The sequence below is a fragment of the Arachis ipaensis genome, chromosome B3 (genome assembly GCF_059453495.1).
Source record: "Arachis ipaensis isolate K30076 ecotype BB chromosome B3, ASM5945349v1, whole genome shotgun sequence".
Classification (NCBI taxonomy): Eukaryota; Viridiplantae; Streptophyta; class Magnoliopsida; order Fabales; family Fabaceae; genus Arachis; species Arachis ipaensis.
Window position 1 is genome coordinate 5,445,894 of NC_142438.1, and position 26,568 is coordinate 5,472,461.

At 33.7% G+C, this 26,568-nt stretch overlaps 1 protein-coding gene across 1 annotated transcript; it reads left to right on the forward strand.

Moving 5' to 3' along the window:
• The first annotated feature begins 3,524 nt into the window (after positions 1 to 3,524).
• LOC110262453 (pentatricopeptide repeat-containing protein At1g71210, mitochondrial-like) lies at positions 3,525 to 6,266 on the forward strand. Its single transcript, XM_088508122.1, has 2 exons — positions 3,525 to 4,025; positions 4,232 to 6,266. The coding sequence occupies exons 1-2, from the start codon at positions 3,792 to 3,794 to the stop codon at positions 6,002 to 6,004; spliced, it is 2,007 nt and encodes a 668-aa protein (XP_088364248.1). The 5' UTR covers positions 3,525 to 3,791; the 3' UTR covers positions 6,005 to 6,266.
• The last annotated feature ends 20,302 nt before the right edge of the window (positions 6,267 to 26,568 follow it).

Genomic DNA, 26,568 nt, shown 5'->3' on the forward strand with positions numbered 1-26,568 from the left:
GCGGATTGTAGAGGTTGGATGATATAATAAGTGAAATTTAGATTGATTCGCGATAGATTAGTCATTGGCCTATCAGATTAGAAAATATTATGAGCAATAAAAAATAGAATAATATATTTTTGGATAAAGTATTTTTTTGTCCTTGAAAATTAGCAAAAATTTAAAAAATATCTCTAAAATTTATTTTATTTTAATTTTGTCCCAAAATTTTTTTTATTTGCATCGATTCATCGAATATACTCTCGATAGCAAAATTTTTTAAAAACTTAAGACCAATCTAACAAAAATACATAAAAATTATGCTTGATTTGTTTGTGTTAAAGGTTGTTCTTATGAAATTGTTGTTAAATTGGTTCTAAATTTTTTTGAAAAATTAACAGCCAGAGGTATAGTTGATGCAAATCGAAAATTTATGGGACAAAATTAAAATAAAACTTAGGAATATTTTTAAAACTTTTGCCAAATTTTAAAGATAAAAAATATACTTTACCCTATATTTTTTAATTTATTTGTTTGTCAAGTAAAAAAAATTATCAATTTCTATGTGATATATAAATATAAATTATACTGATTTATTATAATTTTAAACAAGTGTAAGTATCCGTGCCATGCACGTGATAAAATTGAAATTATAATTTTAAGTTATTTTGTTAAAATTAATTTGAGTTATAATAATTTGACTAATAAAAAAGTAATGAGTTATGCATTGTTTATTTTTTCTTAATTTAGTGTTAATTGTATTAACTCTAAAATAGTTATTAATCGGTTTTAGTAATTTACTTTCTTCAATAAATCAGATATATATACTGAATGTGACCATAAATAATCTAGTAACACCTAAATCCACCAACAAATTGTTATATGTGTAAGAACATATCAAAATTAGCTGAAAATAAACAACAAATTATTAGAAAATTCTAATGCAAAAAGTTCTCTAATAAACAATAAATAATTTAAACCCACTAAATAACAACTCAACACTATCCTTTGATACTTGCAAAATATATATCTGAAACAATACTATATCAATGTTAGTATACAAAATTATATGATTAATGGATTTATAAAATTTTTTATCAGGAGAATAAAATAATATGGATTTTTATGATAATTCTAATATTATTCTCAAGCTATAAATGTACAATAAGAATGCATTACCCATTAGCATCTAGAATTTGTCAATTTTTTAAATTGATAGTACTAAATTTTAATAAATTAATAAATTTAATTAAGAGATTTCGTTATTACCTTTTCATTATAAGCTCTCAAAAAACTTCTCTATATACCACATACATTTTTCGTGCAGTTATCTTCCAAGTATCCATAATCTTGCAACAGCACTCGCAGACCATATTTATTCTTTACTCTTGTCTTTATTTTCTAAACTTTTTCATTACATAATCTATTTTAGGTAATACTGTTGATAGAATCGTAGGATGGGTGAGAATTATAGCATGAATTATTGTGAATACAACTATCTACTAATAAAATTGTGGATAAAACTAATTATTGTAGATACAACTATCTATTAATAAAATTATTGCACATGAATGAGAATTAGAACTATATCAATTAATATAATTAGAATGAATAAAAATATTGATAATTGATAATAATTAGTTTAATAATGCATTGAATATTGATTTAATATAATTATAATAAAGATATTTTTTTAAAATAATATAATTATACATTATTTATGAGCTAATTGTAATATAATTAGAATAAATTCATTTGAAAGAAAAAAATTAATGTGTAATCTTCATAAATTACAATAGTTTCTTTATTTATGTATATGTATATATTAATTTTGTTAAATAATTCTAAATATTTTTTTATTTATACATACATATATATTAATTATACATAAAAATATTTAAATCACATATGTTAAATATTTTTTTGTTATAATTAATTATTCCACAATACGTGTAATAAATTTTTATGTTTGATATTCATATATAGCCTCCAATTCCAGTCCCATTCATACGTAAATTATATACAATTTTTTTTATAGAGCAATTTTAATTTTTCGTTTTATTTTCTTTCACGTACATTATCTTTTTCCTTTAAATAGTGATATTTTAATTTTTTTTCTTTTTTTGTTTTAAGTACACTTTTATTAAGAATTGCATTACTAATCTAAAATATAAAAAAAAAAGTGATACAAATATACAAGAAAAAAGAAATCTTATATTAAAATATTTAAAAAATAACATATTCAATAAAAATAATCGTAATATATAAATTGAGGTAATAATTTAAATTTAAATTAATGTAAAACGAATTTAATCAAATACCAATATTAGAACTAAATTACTTAAATAATATTTAATCTATTCTAGTCCTTAGACACGTAAAGATTAGAGTCATTCTCGTAACGACAACCAACTGAAATATCATAAATTTGGACATTTAGAATTCGTACAAATTTAGACCATCTTTTTGTTAAATAAGCTTCATCGACTATCCATGCAATACGGCAAAGTATAGAATTAATTATTTAAAATTTGTTTAAGTTTGATTAAAAAAAATATCACCAAGAACATGTTATGTTAGCATAAAATTAATGTATTTTCATCTCATTTGAATGAAAAGAGAGTGAATGAGTAAAAAATATATTTTGATCTCGTATAAATAGATGGTATTAAAAAAAATAAACTAATTAAATGAATTCATATATTTTGTTATCATATTTATTATTTATTAAATAATTTAATATTTATTTCTATAGAAATCAAATAATTAATATAATTAACCAAATTAATTAATTGATATAATTAATCAATTCATATAAATTATAATAAATAGTGATATTTGAATGTCTAATCAAATTAATTAATTGATAATTATAATTGATTTACTTTAATGAATTAAATAAAATAAATCAGAAAATATTTCAAGAGCATGCCACATTAATTTCATTATTAAGTGTAGAAATTCGATTTTTATATAATAGAATAGATTTAATATAACGACTAGCCGTTAAAATTTTTTTTGGCTATTTAAGATTTCTTTGGATCTAATCTGAAGTTGGTTACTTTGTTTAGGTTTATAGTATAGTTGATGTCTAATTAAAAAAAAAAAAATAGAACAGTGTGTAAAGTTTTTAAGAAGGGATGATATAGTGTTCAGAACTTAATGTAAATCAAAATAAAAAATGAGGTGCTAGGTTAGGTTGAGTGTAAGAATAAGAAAGAAAAAAAAGTTTCTAAGCGGGAGAACGAAACTATGCATAAGGTATTAAGTATTATTTTTTATTTTCATTGTTTGTATGTTAGAGTAAGAATATATATATACACAGAAGCTTTTACTATTAACCTAAATAACCTTACTCCCCATCACAAAATTATTTAAAAATATTATTTGAATTAATTAAAAATTACTTAACTAATATTATTAGATAAAATCTGTTTTTTCTTTTTTTTTTTTTTATAACAGATTCTTTATATTCTTTATAATTTATATATGTTAATATTGAGCATCGGAGAGAGAGATAGAGAAAATCCACAATGTTACAGCCACTACATGTAACGAAACTTAGGTCCCTCTTCTCTTCTTTTCCCAACACAACCCTTCTTACTTTTCCTCTTCTAGAAAAATAAACCAAAACGACGTAGCATCCTCCATCAAGGACTGGTTCAACACGCGCGACCCACTCCTCCCCCGAATCTTTCAGATTCTTTCTTCGACGGACTCTTCCTCCTATAAAGACGCCGCCCTCGACGCCTCTCTCGCCGCCTTAACACTCCCCCGTCTCGACGAATCCTTCGTCCTCACAGTACTCCACCATGGCACCACCGCCGCCCACGTCTACCCCTGCCTCCGCTTCTTCGATTGGGCCGGCCGCCAGCCCGGCTTCCACCACACTCGCGGCACCTTCTCCGCCATCTTCCGAATCCTCGCACGCAACAGATCAATGTCAACCATCATCGAGTTCCTCCGATCCTTTCGCCGCCGTGGCCCCGCCTTCTACCCCCGTGCGCGGTTCAACGATACTCTCGTCATTGGATATGCTATTGCGGGTAAGCTTGAGATTGCACTCCAACTGTTTGGTAAAATGCGGTTTAATGGTTTGGACTTGGATACCTTTGGTTACCATGTGCTTTTGAATGCCCTTGTTGAGAAGAGTTATTTCGATGCTGTTGATGACATTGTTAGGCAGATTAGGATGAGGGGTTTTGAGAATCGGTATACCAATGCGCTTGTTATGAAGTGTTTGTGCAAGCAGGGGAGGTTAGATGAGGCTGAAGGGTTCTTGTTTGGTTTGGTGGATGGTGACAAGGAGCTTCATGGCTCTGAGGTGAGTGTTCTTGTCAGTGCTTTGTGTGGGAGTAATAGGTTTGATCATGCTGTTAGGTTGGTTAGAGAGTTTGGGGATTCGTGGCTGGTGCCGTTGGATCATGCTTATGGGGTTTGGATAAGGGGCCTTGTACAGGGTGGCCGGTTGGATCAGGCTTTGGAGTTTTTTAAACAGAAGAAGGAAGATAAAGGGTACATTCCTGGTTTAGCGAGGTACAACGTGTTGATTTACAGGCTTTTGAGGGAGGACAGGCTCGACGAGGTGTATGATTTGTTCATGGACATGTATCACACTGCTGTTCCACCGAACACAGTTACCATGAATGCTGTGCTGTGCTTCTTTTGCAAGAAGGAAATGGTGGATGACGCTCTTGATTTGTTCAAGTCGAAATCAGAGTTTATGCTGTCCCCAAATCATATGGCTTATAAGTACTTGATACTTACTTTGTGTTGGGACGGAAACGCCAAGGAAGCATTTAGTGTGTTGAAGAGCTCAATTGATCACCGTTTTATTCCAGATAGACGGACCTTTATTAGGCTTGCCGATGTCCTGTGTAGAGAGTGCATGATTGATGAGATGAAAGAGTTGCTCCATCTTGCCTTGGAATGGAAAATTATGCCTAATGCTTCCACGTATGATAACTTTATAACGGCACTGTGCTGGGCGGGAAGAGTGGAAGATAGTTATTTGAATAGGGGAGATATTGCTGCTCGTCTTCTCGTTGAAATGAAGGAGAAGGGTCATAAAGTGACACCGGCTCTATGTATAGTTGTTCTTTGTTGTTTACTTCAGATGGACAATTCAAGATCTCGTTTTTTCAGTTTGTTTGAGACGCTGTCCCATAATGATCGTCAACATTATATTTATGATTGTTTCATTGATGCGGCTGGGCATGCCAAGCAGGCTGAGTTGGCTTGGAAAGTGTTTGAGTTGATGCAGAGGAATGGCATTCAGCCCACTTCATCTTCTCTAAGTCTTATGTTGAAAGCTTATTTGAAAAGTGGAAGGACTTATGATGCTCTTATCTTCTTTAATAATCTTTGGTCCCGTGGATTGGCGACTAAAAAGTTATATAATTGCTTTGTTATTTCTCTCTGCAAGAGCCAGAATCCTGAACCTGCGTATCTGTTCTTCCTCCAAATGTTAAAAGACGGTTTAAATCCAAGCATTGAATGCTATGAGAATCTTGTACAGGAGCTTTGTTCATCGAAAAGATATCATGAGGCAGTGAATCTTGTTGATATGTATGAGAAAATGGGACGTCGATTAACCTCTTTTCTTGGTAACATACTTCTTTATCGATCTATGTTTTCACTGGAAGTTTACAATGCCTGTGTTCGTTTAAGAGGAGTGAAAGAGGAGGGAAAAACTGATTGGTCAATACTTAGCTTTGTGGTTGGCGCATTTCGCCGTCATCATAGAGTTAGCCATGTTGAGGACTTGGAGAAATTAATCGCAAAGTGCTTTCCACTTGACATTTACACTTGCAATTTGTTGTTGAGAAAAGCATGTAAGAGTGATATGGGGCAGGCTTATGAGTTGCTTGAAAGGATGCGTCGAAGGGGCTTTGAGCCCAATCGGTGGACTTATACCATCATGGATGATGGTTTCAAAAGGCTTGGGAAGAGAGACAAGGCTGAGAGGTGGTTTCAAGAAAGTAAAAGGATATTATCCAACAGAGAAACCAGAATGCTCATTTAAGGAACAATTGATCAGTATGCGTTAGATATCCAAAATGGTCCACCCAATTTTGTAAGGATATTTTTTAGAATTGCATATTTATCAAAAGAAAAATGTTATCTTGGATGCATTGGATTTAGTTTTTTCTTTTCTCTGTATCATTTATAAATATTACATCCTGTGCAATGATTTTATGTTGACTATTCCCCTCCCCCACCAAAAAAAAACCCTTCTTTTTATGTGTGGAAGCTATAGGAAATAAAATAGTTTCCACATTGTATTATTTATCAGTTATCCCATTAGATTTACATAAGCTGTGATATTTGATTTAACTTCATTTTTATCTGACACTTTTTTTGCAAGTTTGGTGTATTGCATCTTAACCTCATTTGATGGTAAATAGTCATTGCCCAAGAAATAAAAAATGAAATATGATACAAAGTTGAAGCTTCAGATAGGGGATTGCTGTTCCCTCATTAATCTGCAACATGCTTGTGACCTGTCTTCATTGCATCCTTATTTGAGCATAAGCTATATTGGTTTATCTTCATTTGACAATAATTCTCTCTTCTACTGGCTCTTATTTTGGTTTGTAGAAGAATTAATCTGTCCTTTTTACCTTAGTTTCTTTAATGATTGTGTGCTTGACTCCCTTCCTTATTTAGAATTTGCACTTGAAGTCATATTTTAGTTCTTACTTCTGGTTGCCATTCATCAAAGCTTTCCTCATATTTCATCAAATGATTAGCCTCAAAATTTTCAAAAACAGGAATCAACTATGTTGATCTCTGGGTGGCCTCTTTTATTCTTTTCATGAACATATTTGCTAGCTCCAAACTAGTAAATTATTATGAGAGCTTAGTATCTATATTTGTCAGGGATTATACAAGTTTATACTCTTCTTAGAACTCATTTTGCTAGAAACTTGCTACTTAGAAATACAGATTGAAAGCCAATGTAAGAGTAGTTTGGGAGAGCTTTTCGTATAAGGTCTACTGCTTAGTGCAAAAAGAATCTAATTGAAAACTCAACAAACTGATATTGTTGAAAGAAGCTGAGACGAGAGGAAAAAGGAAGGAGGAAGAAGAAAACGCAGGGTGGAGGATGAATATAGAGTCCAACGGTTGATGGGGAGACGTTACTTGAGAAGTGTTTCAAAATTTCAAATTGGAGAAAATGAAACACACTGGATTTTGCAAAACGTTGAACCATTGCATCTTTTTCTCTGGTGTTTGCACTGCCAAAATTAATGGAGTCATGGTTCAAAGGATCCAAGCTTCATATATTTGTCAAGAGAACGCGTAGCGGTTTATTGAACTCGACAATGAAAAAACCGCGGCAAACACTACCATATATATAACATGTTGTTCCTTAAAATGTTGTCTATGTCGTTAGGGAAGAACTCAAAGGAATTCATGAACCTTCTATAGAGGTACTCAGCTTGTTCAATTTTGACCCTTGAAATTTTAATGTTGGATAAGATTTGGAGATAGTAGTGGTTCATATGATTGACTAAATATTGATAGCCTCCTACACTTGGTGTAAGTGAACTTTTCCATGAAAATCCTTTTTGAGGCAATGTTGTCTTTCTCTGTGGCCATGTATGCATAGTCAACATCATTAGAATTTAACTATTCTTCTAACCTCATCACTAGACTTGATCCACTTCCTTTTCGTCTATGGTTTGGTGAAACCTTTCTTCTATGTAGATATTAAGATATATCACTTATCCAATTCATAAAGGTAAACTATATAAATAGCTAGTTAACATATTTGATGTCATCTACCAAAAAATATATATATAGTCTCTCTTATCCAAACAGCGATAGCGATGTTTTATTGTGCTCACCACCGATATTATATATTAAGATATTCTTTTTTTTTTTTGTCCATGATATTTTAACTGTTAGATTAAGGACTCGTTAGTGGCCAGATGAGATTCAAACTTTCGATACTTGTTTAAGCGAACGAGTGAGTAAGAAGTTAAACAAGACACTGTTACTAAGAATCAAACTCAAAAAATAATATTTAAACAATCTAAGTAACTATAATGTATTTGGCTTTATGATTTTGTTTAAGGTATTATGCTATGTTTTAATTTTGTTGATTTTATATATAGATATTCATTGATTGAGGAAGAGATGAAAATGAACTTGATCCAAAGAATTATAACATCTCCTGACCCCAATGAGCTTCCCCATCTCTGATCTATCCATTCTCTTTACATTCTGCTTTTTAATTTGATGCTCAATCCCCATTCCCATTTAATTTCTTGCAATTTAAGTTATTGCTCTTTACATTCTGCAATTTAATTTCTGTTCATTTAATTTCTTGCAATTTAAGTTTCCCGCCAATTTACATTCTACAATCTCAATTTCAATTCTGATTCAGTTCAACTAGAACAATTCTCCAATTAACATTAATCAACCAACCAATTCCTGTGGGATTCGACCTCATTCTATAGTGAGTTTTTACTTGACGACAATCTGGTGCACTTGCCGGTGGAAATTTGTTGAGAGACAAATTTTCGTGACATCAAGTTTATGCTTCCAAATCCCCTGCATTATAGGAGAAATCACAGTGGAAAAAGCCTTATGTGATTTAGGAGCCAGCATAAATTTGATGTCCTTAGCAATGATGAAAAGAATGAAGATTGAGGAAGCCAAACCAACAAGAATGGCCTTCCAATTGGTAGACCGATCATTCAAATTCCCTCACGGAGTAGTAGAGGATTTGTTGGTAAAGGTGGGAGACTTCATCTTTCTGGCTGACTTTGTGGTGTTGGATATGGAGGAAGAAGCCAAAGCTTCAATAATTTTGGGAAGGCCATTTTTAGCTACTGTTGGAGCCATCATTGATGTCCAAAAGAGTGAACTTATCCTTAGGCTACATGATGAGAAAATGGTGTTTAATGTGTTCAAGGCCATGAGCTACCCACAAGAGTCAGTAGGAGAGTGTATGAGGTTGGATGCAGTGAAAATTATAGTGCAAGAAACCTTTGATGAAGAACTTGAAGCGGTGACAGAAGAGGATTCTACATTAAACATGGAGGCTGCCGAAATCCAATCAGCTGAAAGTGTTCAGCCCAAGCACATCAGAGGAAAAGAAAGAGACGAAAGGAGCACCCAAACTTGAACTGAAAGCATTGTCTCCCACTCTCAAGTATGCATACTTGGAAAGTGATGAAAGTTACCCAATAATCATCAATTCTGCTCTTAGTCAAGAATAGAAAGAGGAACTAATCAAGGTGCTGCAAAAATACCAAGATGCCATTGGATAGACCCTTGCTGATTTAAAAGGGATAAGCTCATCCATATGCATGCATAAGATCCTGTTGGAAGAAGATGCCAAGCCTTCCATTCAAGCCCAAAGAAGATTGAATCTAGTCATGAAAGAAGTGGTATAAAAGGAGGTCATGAAGCTCTGGCAGGCAGGGGTGATCTACCCAATTTCAGATAGCCCATGGGTGAGCCCTGTCCAAGTGGTTCCCAAGAAGGGAGGCATCACTGTAGTGCCCAATGAAAGAAATGAACTCATCCCTATAAGAACTATCACGGGATGGAGGATGTGCATGGACTATAGAAAACTTAATGAAGCTACAAGAAAAGATCACTTCCCACTCCCTTTCATGGACCAGATGCTAGAAAAGCTTGTAGGACATGCATATTATTGCTTCTTGAATGGCTATTCAGGATACAATCAAATAGTAGTTGATCCAAGAGACCAAAAGAAAACATCCTTTACTTGTCCATATGGAGTCTTTGCTTACAGACGCATGTCATTTGGATTGTGCAATGTACCAGCAATTTTCCAAAGATGCATGCTGTCTTTCTTTTTAGACATGATTGAAAAATTCATTGAAGTCTTTATGGACGACTTTTCAGTATTTGGGAATTTCTTTCCTAATTGCCTACACCACCTCGTCTTGGTGCTAAAGAGATGTCAAGAGATCAACCTGGTTTTGAACTGGGAGAAATGCCATTTTATGGTGACAGAGGGAATAGTCCTTGGTCATAAAGTCTCTAACAAAGGCATTGAGGTGGACAGAGTTAAGGTGAAATTAATTGAGAAATTACCTCCACCTAGTAATGTCAAGGCAATTAGGAGTTTCTTAGGACATGCTGGATTTTACAGAAGGTTTATCAGAGACTTTTCAAAAATAGACAAGCCTTTAAGTAACTTACTTGTCTCTGATACACCTTTTGTCTTTGATCAAGATTGCATATTGGCTTTAATCGGTTCCTGTTCTAAGATAACTGCATGATCAGAAAATTAGTGAAAACTCAAGAAAAATCAACTAAGTAAGAAAACTACTACTACGAAAAATAACTAAGAATGAAAAGGAACGATCATACCACGGTGGGTTGTCTCTCACCAAGCACTTTTAGTTAAAGTCCTTAAGTTGGACATGTTGTGAGCTTCTTGTCATGGTGGCTTGTGCTTGTACTGATCCAGGAATCTCCACCAATGTTTGTAATTCCAATGGCTACCGGGATCCCAAACTAGGCGCATAACGCCTTTGAGCAAGTTGAAGCAAGTGACAAGGCCCCAAGAGTGTTGATTGTGGGAATGAATTCCAGGATCCCAAACCTTGCTTTTACACCCGTCTCCTTGTGGATCACCATTGTTCCCACCGGGTGGCAAGCGTTCTAAATTCTCACAGAGACATCCAAACAATCTTCTAGACCCATTCAATTGAGCTCTACACCAATCCTTGCACTTCAATTTGAAGCATGCAACCATATTGAACCTTGCTTGACAACTCTTACCACTAACCATCTTTCTCTTACTCTTAATGCCACAAAGAGCTCTAAGTTGACCATCCGTTTCCAGTAGCCCATATTCAAGTGGGAACGTAAAGGTTAAGGATAGGAATTTTACCCACTTGAATGTTGTATTGGATGTTGATGGCTTTGGGAGAGGTCTTGCAAGCTCCACTCCCTTGTGTTCTTCTTTGAATTCTTCCACTTCTTTGCAAGCTTCCTCAATTTCAACCTCTTCCTCTTGGTAGTTGTCTTCTAATTCAATCTCTTCTTTATTGCTTACCAAGGACATGGGAGGTTGTGCATCTTCCTCCTTTGTGGGTGCATCTTCCTCTTCTTCCATGTGTGAGGATGAAAAGTTCTCTAATTCACTGGAGTATAAACTCCTTTGATTGATTTCCTCACTTTCTTCCATAGGATCTTGCATTATATCTCTTGGAAAGGAATTTGCTTGCTCCTCTTCCTGTGACTTGATAATTGATTGCACATGTTTCTCTACATTTTTGACACTCGTCTTTATATCATGTAGGAATTCTTTCATGAGAAGCTTAAAGCCTGATGGTATTTGAAATGAATAAGGAGATGGTGGCTCTTGATATGAATAAGAAGGAGATGACGGTTCTTGAACAGTGTAAAAAGAGGATGGTTCTTGGTATGAAAAGAGAGGTGGTGGTTCTTGGTATGAATATGGAGGTGATGGTTCTTGATATGAATATGGGGGTGGTGGCTCTTGATAGTTGAAACATGGAGCATTAAAGTTTCTTTGGTTTTGACTTTGCCAACCAAAATTTGGGTAGTTCCTCCATCCACAATCATATGAATTACTACTTGGGTGTGAGTAGTAACCCATATGATCTCTCTCCATTATTTTTTTCTTAGCACAAAATATCAAACAGAATTAAACGCACCATGTGGTAAACAGGAAAGTAAAGGAGAAATAAGAAAATTCTAAAAATTAAAATAAGAAAAATTAAAATAAAATTAACTAGGAAACATCAAACTTAATTTCAGAAATTAAGAAAAATATTAGTGCTATTTATTTATTTAATTTTTTTTATAAAAAAATTAAAGAAAAAAATAAAACAAAACTAACATAATATATAAAAAAAAATAAATAAATAAAAAGTAATGGAAGGAAACGAAAAGAAAAAAATGAAAATAAAATGAAAATAAAATAAAAATAGAATAAAATAAAAAATAAAAACGGAGTAAAAAAAATAAACGAAACAGGAGGGGGACGGGAAAAAAAAAGAAAACAAGGGAAGAAAAAAGTTAGAAAACAAGGGAAGAAAAAAATTTTTTTTTATAATAAAACAATATTTAAATAAAATTAAAATTAAAACGCCTAATCTAAACAATCAAACAACTAATAGTTGTTAATCACAGTCAATTCCCGACAATGGCGCCAAAAACTTGATGCGGTATTTATAACCCACAAATTTACCGACAAGTGCACCGGGTCATACCAAGTAATACCTTACGTGAGTAAGGGTCGATCGCACGAGGATTGATGGATTAAGCAACAATAGTGTTTGATAGGATTAGTTAGACAAACAGAAAATAGTGTTTGGAAGTTCAAAAGCATTAAAAAATAAAGAAGAGTTTGAAGACAGGCAGGTGAATAGGTGAGGAATAAAATATGAAGAAACAGTTAAGGTTTTAGAGTTATCTATTTTTCGGATTGACTTTTCTTATTATTTTATTTTAATCATGTAAGATCTAATTTATGGCAACTATATGTGACTAGACCCTAATTCCTTAGACCTTTCTAGTCTCCTCTAAAATTCATTAACAGCTAATTCCTTGGTCAATTAATTCCAATTAGGGGGTGAAGTTCAGTTCTAGTTATATGCCACAGAAATCCTAATTACCCAAACATAAAAGGATTATATGTCACGTATCCTATTAAATCCAGATAAATTAGAAATTTAGGAGAATATGTTTTCAAGCTGTTGTTCAAGTAAAGAGCTTTTCCAAGTTATACAAGAACGCATTTAGAAAGAGGGTCATACTTCCGTTCCACCCAAATTCATAAAATAAAGAACGAAAACAATTCTTAAATATAAATCAAAACATAAATTAAAATAGAAAAAATAATAAAATCAGTCCATACAAATAGACAGAGCTCCTAACCTTAACAGTGGAGGTTTAGTTGCTCATGGTTCAGAGAAAATACGGATTGTAAATTAGGATGGAATGGAATCCTCCCCAGGACCTCTCTAAAGGAAGGAAAGTTTCTCCCTTTTATAACTAATCCTAATAAATTTAAAATCTAATTTTTAAAATTAAAATAATATCTTTTCCTAGAATTCAAATTTGAATTTAAATTCGAATTAATTTAAATAATCAAGTCTTCAATGGATGGATGGGACCACTTGTTTCGTCCATTCTGCAGCTTCTAATCTGTGTTTTCTGGGCTGAAAACTGGGTCAAAACAGCCCAGAAATCGCTCCCAGCTTTTTTCTGCGTTTTCTGCACGTGGCGCAAGTCACGCGTACGCGTCGATGGTCCTTTTTTGCGAGTCATGCAGACGCGTCGGTCACGCGCTCGCGTCGCTAAGCAAATCTTCAATTCACGCGTACACGTCAGTCACACGCACACGTCGTCATGGAAAGCTCCAAAATCACGCGTACGTGTCAGTCCCGCGTATAAGCGTCGCTCCTCGCTGCCATCTCCTTTGATTCTTGTTCTGCAAAAACTCCATCAAATTCCGCCAAATGCTACCTAAAATAAACAGTATTGCACAAAACTCAAAATAGCATCCATAGTGGCTAAAATATAATTAATTCTTAATTAAACTCAACAAATTACATACAAATTTACTAGGAAAAGATAGGAAAGATGCTCACGCATCAAGTTCCCAACTTGGCTTTGGAGTTAATTAATTGAAAACCCTTGAATTGGAATACTCAAGTATCAAATTGTAATTGAAAATTGCTGGCTAACTCAATTTTCACTACTTCTAATCCTTCCCTGTGAAGTGATTGGGACTTGTGAATCAGAGTTAGTGTTACCTACTTGACTTTCCTTTATTAGTTAGAGGATAACTAAGTGGAAGTAACAACCTTTTACTATTATACTTATGAAAGTCAACAAGGATAGAAACTCCAATTAATTTTCTCCTAGCCAAGGCCTTTTATTTCAAATATATAATACCTCTTGTCATTATTTCTTGCTTAAATTGATAGCTATCTATTTTTCCAATTTCTAATTCTAAAATTTTTCAGAAAATTTCTGACCAATAAATTACACCTTGTGTCAACTCTTTGGGAAATGACCTGGGAATTCTACTCCCAGTTATTTAATTTTAATTGTGACACAATTAAATTGATAGTGGGAATTTCGTCGGTTAAGACTGTACTGACAACGCTGTTTTTATTAGAAATTCTTAACCGGCATTTTTTCACCCATCACAGGCAGAACCAGTACCATGAAAAAATCAGTTCAAATCAGCAAGTCAAATATGTAAAGTTCATTAAAAATAGGAACATCCAATTATTCAGCAAAAATTAAAGAACACCTCAATTGAACCACTAATCCTAGTTTATGAATCCTAGAACAGTTTAGAAAATCATCTATTAGATAAAAGTGATAAAACCTTAAGCATCTACTAGCCTGTTGGAGAACAATGGAGTGGAGGAGTAGCAGCTCGCGACGGAAGATGGGGAAAAGCGTCGGCGCGTCGTGAGGGCAGTGGCGGACTTCACGCCTCCCGGCAGAATGATGGTGGTGGCGGTGCGACGTCGCGGGTTTGAGCAGTGGCGGCGCTAGGCAACATTCGTTCTTCAAGTGGACGGAAATAGAGAGGTTAGCAATGCGTCTCCGTAGCAGGGAGGTTTAGCAACGGGAGAGGGGAATGGAAACGTACAGCGGTGGTGAAGAATGAGTAGGTGGAAAGTGTGAGGGCTAAACCTCAATTAGGGTAAACTGGGATGATTGGAATTTTTTTTTGTTTGATAGGTTTTGGATCCAGCCCAATAAGAGTTGGCAGAAATTGGCATCATTCCTACTGGTAACGTAGCAGAATTGAGAGCATGCGAGTAAGTAACTGATAACAACAACAACAAAGCCTTGTCCCACTAGGTGGTATCAGTTACATGGATTAAACAACGTCATTAAGTTCTATTATGTATTATGTCTACAGAGAAACTGTTTACATATAGATCTTGTTTGATCACTTCATGAATGGTCTTTCTAGATCTTCCTCTACCTCTTACCTCTTCTCCATCTTCTACCTCATCCATTCTCCTGACTGGGTGTTCTGTCTGTCTTCTTATCACATGTCCAAACCATCTCAGACGCGATTCTACCATCTTTTCTACAATAGCTGCTATTCCAACTCTCTCTCTCATATATCTTTGTTCCTTATTCTATACAATCACGTATGACCACTCATCCATCTCAACATCTCCATCTCTGCTACACTTAACTTATGTTCGTGCTCTCCTTTGGCCGCCCAATACACTGTACTATAAAGGATAGCTGGTCTGATAGCATTACAATAGAATTTACCTTTAAGTTTTAAAGGTACTTTTTTGTTACATATGAAACTAGACGTACTCCGCCATTTTGACCAACTTGCTTGGATCCTATGATTTACATCATGTTCAATCTCTCCCTAATCCTGTATGATGCACCCAATATACTTAAAACTTTTAACTTTTTGTAGGATGTTTTCTCGAATCTTCACCTCTATATTAGAGTTTTTTCTTTGGCGGCCGAATTTACATTTCATATATTCCGTCTTGCTACGGCCTATGCGCAGACCATACACTTCTAGAGCTTCTCTCCATAAATTTAACTTCTTATTTAGGTCTTCTCTTGACTCTCCCATAAAAACGATATCATCGGCAAAAAGCATGTACCATGACATAGGCTCTGGGATATGCTCTGTGAATACTTCTTAGACTAATGTGAAAAGATATAGACTTAAGGATGATTCCTGGTGTAATCATATGTTTTTTACTTTATTATTAATTAGGGTTACTAAAATTTTTTAGTAAACTTAAGTAAGTAACAATGATGTTTATGCTTCTATTTACTAAATATTTAAGTAAATATTTTTTTTTAGTTTGTTATTACTTAAACTAAGTTATGAAGTTGATGATGTACTTATTGTTAATTATTTAAGTAAATATTTTTACTTAATCTAACTGAGATAGAAAATGAATGTTGTTTTTAATTATTTAACTAAATAATTTTATTTAGATCAAATTATACAAACGTTTATTAATTTAGTTGTTAATTATTTAACTAAATATTTTTATTTAAATTAAATTATATAGACGTTTATTCATTTAGATATTAATTATTTAAGTAAATGTGTTTATTTAAATAAAATTATAATGTAAATGTTTGTAGTTATTTATTAAAATAGTTTACTTATTCAAATTAATTTGTTATGTAAACATTTATTGGTAGAATTTTTTACTTTGAAATTTTTATAGCTTTATAGGTTTACACATTTTTTATTCGAGTTTTTTGTTGTTTACCAAAGGCCTTGCCTACTTCTTTCGAGGAGAGTGAGTCACACACGCCCACCACCAGACGCCATTGTTCTCCTATCTGAGGGAGGCTGGCTTTGGCGACGCGGTGCCACTCAAGAATTTTGTCTTTGACAACTCTTTAATCACGGCATTTGCGAAGCGCTAATATCCAAAGACCCACACCTTCCACTTGTCGTGGGGTGAGTGCACCATCACTCTGCAAGACGTCGCATACCACCTTGGGCTGCGCACTAATAGAGAGCCAATGGTGGGTGCTTTCGTGACTTCCATACATGGTACGTAACCGAGGTTTGAAAGTTAGTTGAGCGCCTACTCGGTGCCAAGCCTCCTGTAGTCCAGCAGCAGGGAGTGCAGAGGAAAGAGTCTTTCTTCTTTCTCCCTTAAGCTGACATGGCTTCGGGAGCGTGTCCGACAGATGCCCAATACTGATGATCCAGCCACCCTCCGAAAATACACGGGGTGCTACATACTGTTAATGATCGAGGATTACCTGATGACTGATAAGTCCAATAATTAGGTCCATCTCCAGTGGCTCCCACTACTAGATGACTTTCAAAGGTGCGTTCTCTGTCTTGGGGATCTGCAGTGCCAGTATGGACTTACCATTTCCTATATTTTGTAGCACACTGCTTTACCACAGACATCGTAGGATGCACTCTTCCGCTGGTATCTTGGATATATCAAAGATTCTTTAAGTGGTGTCCACCTGAGCGACAAGTTTACATGTACCCTATAACTGCGAGGTAACTGTCTAGTTTGGTTTTACTATTCTTTGTTTTTGCAATTAGAAAATGGATTTTTATTTTGCATCGCGTCCAAATCCAATGTATGATAGTGTCTGGGTACAGATGACAAGGTCGAAAATGGGTGCGGGGCAGGCAGAAGATACCGACGTAATGGCTCGACTGCGGTCTCCGGTACAAATTTCTCCTCGTCATCATCTTCAAAAGAACCGCTGTTGTTGCTATCCGCAACATACTCCTCGTTTGAGTCCTAACCGTCAACGTCCATGTCTTCCACTGGTCTAGCAACGTGTAGCGGTGGTGGTGCGAGAGATGGGTCATCCTACACAAAGTCCGACTGCCCAGATCCACCACCATCGACATCACGGACCTCCGCAGAAAGCTCTATCACTTGTTCTGCCATGATTCTCCCGTGGATGTCAAACATCAGGTGCACATGCTCGTCGCCATGGAGTCAAAATAGATGAAACCGAAAAACTCTATTTCCCATCAGTGCTAGCAACCTATACCCCACCCTTCCAATCCCTTTTCTCCCGCTATCACCGACGCTACTCAATATCAGACTCTTCAACTCGAACAAAGAACTTACTTGCCATGTATGCAACAGAATGGGATTCTCATACTCAAATATCACCACATTATTACTATTTTTTATATGGCAATTGGGATACACACTTATAACTAAATATCCATTACTACTAGATATTTTGTCTTATTTTCGAAAGAAAAAAATAGACAAGAAGTAGTGAAATATTTGTGGAGAATACAAAGGGTTGCACATCCTTTTTATACCTGCTGAAAATTTGTCGATACATATCTCATTTATACCGTAAACGTCATAATTATCCACGTATCTCATTTACAGTGCAAACAAAATAATATTACACATATCTCGTTTGTACTGTAAACGAAATATACACGTCTACTGTTTCGTGCCTTATCTCGTTTACAGTGTAAACAAGATAGTATAGTATTAATTAATTAATAATTACATTAATAATTATCGACGGATTAATCTTACGGTAAATTTAAATTTTAAATTTTTTAAAAAATTATTTAAAAATTTAATATATAATTTTAAATATTTAAATTCAATAATTTCTAAATTAATAAGTAAAAAAATATTTAACTCAAAAAATAATTAACTCAAGATAATAATAACCTTAAAAAATTCACAACAATAAATAATAAGACAATAATTAACTCAAAAAATAAACAAGTTAAGATTAACTCAGATAATTAACAACAATTAGCCAATGAGTTATAGCTCAAATGACATAGTCTCTCCATACTCATTTAAAAGGTTGCGGGTTCAAGTCTCCCTATCTTTGATAAAAAAAAAAAAATTAACAGTAATTAACTCAAACAATACCAGAACAGAAATTAAAACTATTTTTCCTGTGTCACCAACATCCTCACTTAAACTAATATCAAATTGCATAATTATTACCGAATTTGAAATAAAATCATAAAAATAGAATTAAACATCAGAATAATAAAACAGAATTTAAAATCAAAATCATAAATAAAATTTTGAGCTTAGGCATGATTGTAAGACACGTCAGTTCAGTTGATCTGATCTAACACCTCAGCTCAACTGATCTTATCTGATATAATTGTCCAAATGGATTTTCTTATTGTATTTTTATCTTATAAATATTTAATCTTTTTAAAATTTATTATTAATACAGCATTAATTGTTGTAGAATAACATTAAATATGTGTAAATTAAAGTTAAATTTAAAAGGTGTTTTGTTTAAAATAATTTGTAGTACAAAGATTTGGATGTTGGAGTTATACAAAGGTGGTTTGATTTTTGCATTTGTTTTAGTTGATGGACTTAGTTTTTTTATGTAATGCTCGTCCTCCTTTTTTTTATTGGTTATTTTAAAGTTGTTACTTTCTTCTTTCTATCGTAGATTCTTATGAAGGTATGTTCTTTATGAATTGTTGAGTTGTATGCACTTTCTATTGTGTTATTTGTTTCATCTTTGCATGTATGTTTTTTCTTCCAAATATGTGTCTTAAATTTGTATGGTTTTTTTTCTCGTTAATCTTTTGATGTGCATGCAATTTTTCAATAACATCTACAATAAAAAGAAAAAAAATGTGTAGAAATTTTTTTTGAATAAGTTATTTTTAATAAGAATAATTGAAATAGTATAAAGTGAAATTATCTGTTAATATTTTTCTTTGACCTACTCTGTCAAATAATGTCTCAAGTGATGCAAATTCAAAATAGTGTTAGAAAATATGCAAAATTGAATCTTTAATTTCTTTCACAACAGTTGTGAGTAAAAAGTTTGCTCTCATTGTACCTTTAATTAGTCTATACAAATCATTTGTATTTTCTATTTTAAAATTTTTTATAGTATAGACTTTTCCTTCTTGTAACAAATGTTTGAATATGTTCATCATATTTCTCTTCACAATTACATGAAGTGATGTTCCTTACAGTGTTAGTAAATCATAGTTAATAATTAGTTAAAAAAATTGATTACATTTATTTTTTTAAGTTATTAGAAAAGAAACAATGAAAGCATATTGAAAGAAGTATAATTTTAATGATATTAAAATATAATTATATATAAAGTATTATAAAAAAAAGTATAAAAAGCAAAAATAATTTAAATATTTTTTCGTAAATTCAATTTAAAAATATAATAAATATGTTTGTTTTGTACCTTTTCATCTAATATAATCATTTGTAAGCAAAGATACTCTTCTTCATTTGTGGGTGTTAATGTTTTTCGAACCATGCAAACTTTGTCTGTTTGTTTGGTGATATTGTCCAAAAGAATGATGTTCCATTGAGTAAGTTTGAGATGTTGTGTAGTGCGAAAATAATTTTTTTGTGCTAAGTTTGATGTTATTTGAAGAAATGGTGATAAGAGACTTATATAAGTAGTTCAAATAGTATAGAATTTTAATATTTATAACGTAAAATTTATTATGATTAATAGATTATTATGACCATGTGTTCATAACACGCAGCGAAAGAAAAGAAGGTAATCATAAAGATCTATTTTGTGCTTAAATTTTATTCTAGAAATAATACATAGATCAAATCTAAATACCTTTAGACACTTTAGTAAAAATCACTTTCTCCTTCGATGATACGAAGGCGCTATGTGTATCCACACCGAGACCAACCTTTGCTGTCAACTCCTTGACCAATGGACATCTAATCTAAATTGAGAAACCTTTATGCAACTCTTTGCACACCATAAAATTCTTCTCCAAGAATTAGGCTCACATACATTTATGTGCGTAGAGGTAAAGGAATAAAACTCTTGTTATTCTCGTCTCTATCACATTCCTCTACTCTTGGCATACATATATATAGTATGAGATTTGTTATTGATTTTAAATTTGAATCTCAATTCAAATTTATGAATCATATCATAACTCAATTTGAAACAGAATCAGTTAGGATCTCATCCAAATTAAAAAATAGAATAACTTATTATTCTCAAATCTCATTTAATATTCTCAATTATCATACTATTATTATATTCTTGGTGCTAGCAAAGAATATAATAATATTCCATTTTGAATTAATATAATTATTTATTTGATCAAATCAAAATAATAATTAAATAATTTTACAGCAAAGATTAGAACACTCATTAATGTGTGACCTCATAGGTTCAATACTAAGCGGGTAGTAAATTAGTCATACTAAATTTACTAATCAAGGTTGGCGTCTAGCAACACTCCTCAACGACCCGATAGTATGAAGTAATATATTTTTACTAAGAACCTCAGAAGAACAAAGTATAATTCCTTCCATCTTTCCAGCTCCTGGTTAACCTTTAGAGTATGGTTTAATTGTCAAACTCTAACTTGTTACCATTATTATAATGAACTGTGAATGGCCTAAGAAACTCATTTCTTCATTCATTCAATCCCTTTGGCCAATGTTTTATTCATTTCAGTCATTATAATCATAAAGTTCAAACTCTTTACCGAGAATTGACGGATTCCTTATTGACTAATCATTAATTCTACAAGTATTTAAATCATACCCAATATCTATTCAACTAGCACCCTAGGGTATTAGGTGTCCGGAATCAAAGTATAATAAATACATTGTTAATTACTATGATAGTCGCAGGTCAAAGGAAACTCTATCACCATGTTCATCTTGAGAATATCCTATTGACAAATATGCGGTAATTATAACCATTAGGAATTCTCAAAGTGAGTCAGTTCAATGGTCATATCTCTATATGTACCATATATATAATTTAATAAATGAGATCTATTAATCTTCATCTAATGAAGACCATTATATATATATTGATCTTTCCGGATTATTAATGTCCTTTTTAATAATCCTATGACCAAGAATAATTTAGATTAAATTATAAGAGATTTATCTCTCAATATTATGATCACTATCACAATGATAAATCTCTAAATTTAATCAAGGACGTTATTATATTAACATTTTAATATAACAATAATAACAAATTATTTGACACGTGATTGATTAGATTGTGGTCATACTACTTATTTCCAACAGTTGTGTAGTGCGAAAATAATTTTTTGTGCTAAATTTGATGTTATTTGAAGAAATGGTGATAAGAGACTTATATAAGTAGTTCAAATAGTATGGAATTTGAATATTTGTAACGTAAAATTTATTATGATTAATAGATTATTATGACATTTGTAATATGAATGTTTATTACATTTAATGAGTTATTTATAGAAATTAATAAATTAATTATTGGGATTATAAATTTATTATATTGTCTATGACGGTAAAATATAATAAATATAGAGATATGGATTCTTGTAGGTTACAAATTTGATTAGACACTATTAATTTCTAATTATTGTCATTGGTAATTTTGCAGCCTAATTTGCATATATTTCTATTACTTGTATATATTTTTGTATATTTTATTTTTTTGCTGATTTAGAAATAATAGTTGATTTGGCAAGAATTGAGTGGTTAATTCTAAAATTTTGCCAAGTAAGTAACATTGTTGACATGGCATTAGTAGAAGGAAAAAGATTTTTTATAAATAATGTAGGTAAACTTATGGATTTTTTATTTATATAAATAAATTAAATATATTAATTACCGATTTCCGTAATTTGTAGCATTTTTATGAAAATGCGTAACATGTCACATTTCGTTTACAGTGTTTCGCAATTTCGTCCCTATTCTTTTCAATAGTTGCAAGGAGCCACTGGAAAAATCGATTACCTGCCATAAGTTGTGCATGAGCCTCCCTTCATTTTATGACGAACAATTGTTGCAACCGTTCATAAGTACAACGAACGATGGCAGCAATTGGTAAGCACCGCGTTCCCTTAAGAACCGCATTCATGCATTCAGATAGGTTTGTCGTCATATGACCAAACCGGCGACTACTGTCGCAATGTTGCAGCCAAATCTTTTTATTGAACTTTCCGGCCCAGTCGGCCATCTCCCGAAACAATGTCCTAAGTGCATCCATGTACCAATCATATCCTGTCTAGCTTGGGCTATAGGCAACATTAATGAGATACCTCTTTTCCTCAGCAGACTTGAAACGCGACATAAAATTTGCTGTCATGTGTCGTACACAGTTAAGGGTGGAAAAAGGCCAGGCGGCTTGCCAGGGGCTTGCAGCCTGGCCTGTATTTGGTCTGGCTTGGCCTGACCTATCATAAAATAGGCACAAACTCAGACTCTTATAAAAGCCTTATTATATTAATATGCCAGGCCTAGGTTCACTAATTAGTCTTATTGGCCTGTCAGACATGTCTGGACCTGTTAATACATAATTACATACATAAATAATTTTTTTATTATTAACAAAATTATGAGATATTTTAAATTTATTATATTTAATTATAAATAGTTTTGTATATTTTAAATACTTTAAAGTTTAAAAATTCTTATAAATATTAAATATGACATATGACATATTACATATATTTTTTTAATAATATTTTTATTTTTATAAAAAAAATTTATCAGACCTTTTAACAGGCTTCAGGCCAGGCTAGGCTAAATAACAGGTCAGGCTTAGTACTTTAAAAAAAGTCGATAGCAAGCTGCAGGCCAGGCTCAGGCCAATTAACTATATAACAGGCCAGGGGTGTTAAGAGCAAAGCCTGACCTGACCTGGCCTATTTCCACCCCTATACACAGTAAGCATGGAAGGCTATGGGAGGGAGCCAACCACTGTCATCCTTTCGCAGTGCAGCCTTTATCGCTTGAGATCTGTCCAATATTATCAACAGACCATCCTGTCGGCAAACATGTCTCTTCAGATTGGTCAAGAAGAAAGACCATGACTCTGCCGTCTCGGATTCCACAATGACAAATGCAACCGGCAGTATGTTTCCATTCCCGTCCTGTGCTACTCCCAGAAGCAAAACTCCACCATATTTTCCGTACAGGTGCGTACTATCGACGGATATGAACGGTTTGCAGTGCTTTAAGGCTTCCACACATGCCAGGAAGGCCCAGAAAACCTTGTCAAACATACTACATTCACGCACCAGGCGAGGCCCATCATAGTACGGAACGACACTGAGATCACACACTGTTCCGGGACAACAACTCTGTAAGCTTGCAATAACCTGTGCACCTTATTATATGACTTCTTCCAATCACCGTAGATCTGCGCAATCGCCCTATGCTTCACCATCCACACCTTTCTATACGACGGTTTGAAGTGATAACTTTGTCTGACTGTTCCCTGTAGGGTGGCTATCCTCACCAACGGGTTGGATTGTATCAGCGGGGAGATGACACGACAGATGAGAGTACTGTCCAACTGTCGGTGATCCTGAGACATCGTGGGAGCAAGGCACGTGTGCGCGCCTCCCTCCTTACGAACCTCCCTAAAGGAATAAACCAAAATTGTATCACGAATTCATCTAGCATAAAAGTAACGGCTGAGAATACATATCACATGTACACTTACCAATATCCAAGATTTTGGCGGAGAGCTACACGGAGACTCCATGGACAGCTTGCTTGGTGTTGTCGACAACGCACATGGTACTTTAATCGATCAGACTCCAATATTCGGTACTCTGCACTCCGACGGATGCTGTAATTCTTTACCCCCTCCAGCACTGCTTCTCTGCTCTTGAATCTGTGGCCCACCCTAAACTCCAGACCCCATCTAACTTGTAATCGTCCTCACCTGTGTTGGAAAATGGGTTTCTCTCTTGCATCGCATCCATGTCCAACGTATGATAATGACTTGGAACCGACGACAAAGCCGGAATTGGTTGCAGGGCAGGCAAAAGATAACGGCGTGATGCCTGCACTGGAGTCTCGGGAACAAGCTCCTCCTCATCATCATCTACAGAGGAATCGCTATCGTTGCTATCCGCAACATAATCCTCGTCAGATTCCTCGTCGTCAACCTCCATCTCATAAATCGGGCGGGCAACATGGATAGGCGGCGGTGCGAGGGGCCGATCATCCTGCACAAAGTTTGACTACCTAGATCCACTGCCACCAACGTCACCAACCTCTACTGAGAGCTCCATCACTTGTTCACACATGATTCTGCCATGAACGTCAAACATCAGCCGCACATGATCGTTGCCGCGTAGCCAAAACAGACGAAATCGAAATACTCAACTCCCCATCGGGGCTAGCATCCTATACCCTATCCTCCCAATCTCTTTACTCCCACTTTGATCGAGGTACCTCAATATCAGACTCTTCAGCTCCGACAACGAGGCAATTCGCTGTGTGCGCAGCAGCACTGGATTCTCACGCTCAAACATGACCCTGTTATCCCGTTCCTCATTAGGCAATTGGGACACACACACAACCAAATATACACTACTAGTAGACATTATGAATGGTTTGGAAAAAATTTAGGCGAAGGATGTGAACTTGTTGTGAAGAATACAATGGGTTGCACACCCTTTTATAGTTGTTGCAACTTTGTCCTATTTTATTTCGTTTACACAATAAACGAATTATTGTTCCACGTATTTCGTTTACACTGTAAACGAATTAAACTTACGCGTATTTCGTTTACAAGTAAACGAAATATGCGTAAGTTTAATTCGTTTAAAAATGTGACATGTTACGCATTTCGTAAAAACGCTACAAAATACAAAAATCGGTAATTAATATATTTAATTTATTTATATAAATAAAAAAATCGTAAACTTATCCATTTATCTTTATTATATAAGAATAGATGTCTATAAAATTTAATGCTTAATGAATTTAGTAATTTTTTTCTTAAAAAAACAGAAACCTAAAACTGTTGGACTAAGCCCGCCAACCTATTATTAGGTAGAGCGGGATAGAGGTTCAAGACCGCTGCCCCTAGTTTTGGCATCATTTCTAATCAAATGGACGATTAATTCTTGCAATGGCTAAAAGTCTATAGTGCTATTTCTATGCTTTTGGCAACTAAATCATATTACTTAGCCTCTTGCATTACTAGATAAACCATTTCCATTGATATTTCACGATGAGTGTCCTTTTGCGTTTTTAGATATTTGTGTTAGTGTAGCCACTTTGTTCTCTTGATATGATTTGGATGGATGAAATTGATCATCACAATATTGTTAGGAAATTATTTGATTTCCTAACTTATTTGTGGGCAATATATATATTAATTATAATCACAAATTATGCTATTTCCAATTAAATGACTTATATAATGATGATCTCATTTATTGTTTTAAATGCTAATTAGATAAGTCATTATTACTTTTGATTTGGAATTAAATGAGAATAAAACCGGATATTATCTTTTGTTCCTTAGATAATTATCTTTTTGGATTTTAGATATATTATCTTTTGGGCTTAAGATACTATTTGATTTGGGCTTAAGGGTTTAATGGGTGCCATGCTCAAATATAAATAGACCTACAGGGTTTCGGTCCCCAATATACCAAAAGCCGCCTTTGTTGCTCTTTCCCCATCAAAAGAGTTGCAGTTCAGCCTCCTAGGAATACAGAAGGCTTTGGTTGAGGAAGATCGAAAGAACCACAAGATCCAAACTCTTCCAATCATAATTCATGTTTATGAATTCGGGTACGCTTCCGCATTATGATATATATATTTTTGGTGATTCAATATGGATGATCTGGGTCATTGGAATTAATTTATTCCAACAAGTGGTATCAGAACCATCCATAATTGAGCCATTAAAAATATTAAGGTTTTTTTTTTTTCACGGGATCAAAACATGTTTGCTTGCTGCTTTCTGTTTGGATCGAATTCGATTTTCTGGATCCGGTGAATTCAGTATTTGTTTTAGTGTGTATACATTAACTTTATAAATTGAAGTGCCCTCTTTATATGTTGATTTATTTGTTAATGTCATATGATCGAACAACATATGTGTGTGGATAATGATTATTCATGGATTCGCTCCTTTTTTGAAGAAAACGGTTGAATATAAGTTGCCGATAGTATATATGAAATTAATCGGCGTTCTTAATTTCTTTGAATATATATATATATGAGAAGAATCATTGGATCGTATTATTATTATTATAATTATCATTCAATTATATGAAATCCCTGATTCTTGTTGTCCTTCTGAAATTGACGCAATACTGTGAATTTATATATA

What these genes read in the sequence shown, in the direction of transcription:
- LOC110262453 (XM_088508122.1), top strand. Translation starts at nt 3,792, where the DNA reads ATGGCACCACCGCCGCCCACGTCTACCCCTGCCTCCGCTTCTTCGATT. An exon ending in CATTGGATATGCTATTGCGG is followed by an intron (nt 4,026 to 4,231) that starts GTAAGCTTGAGA and finishes TTGTGCAAGCAG; the next exon opens with GGGAGGTTAGATGAGGCTGA.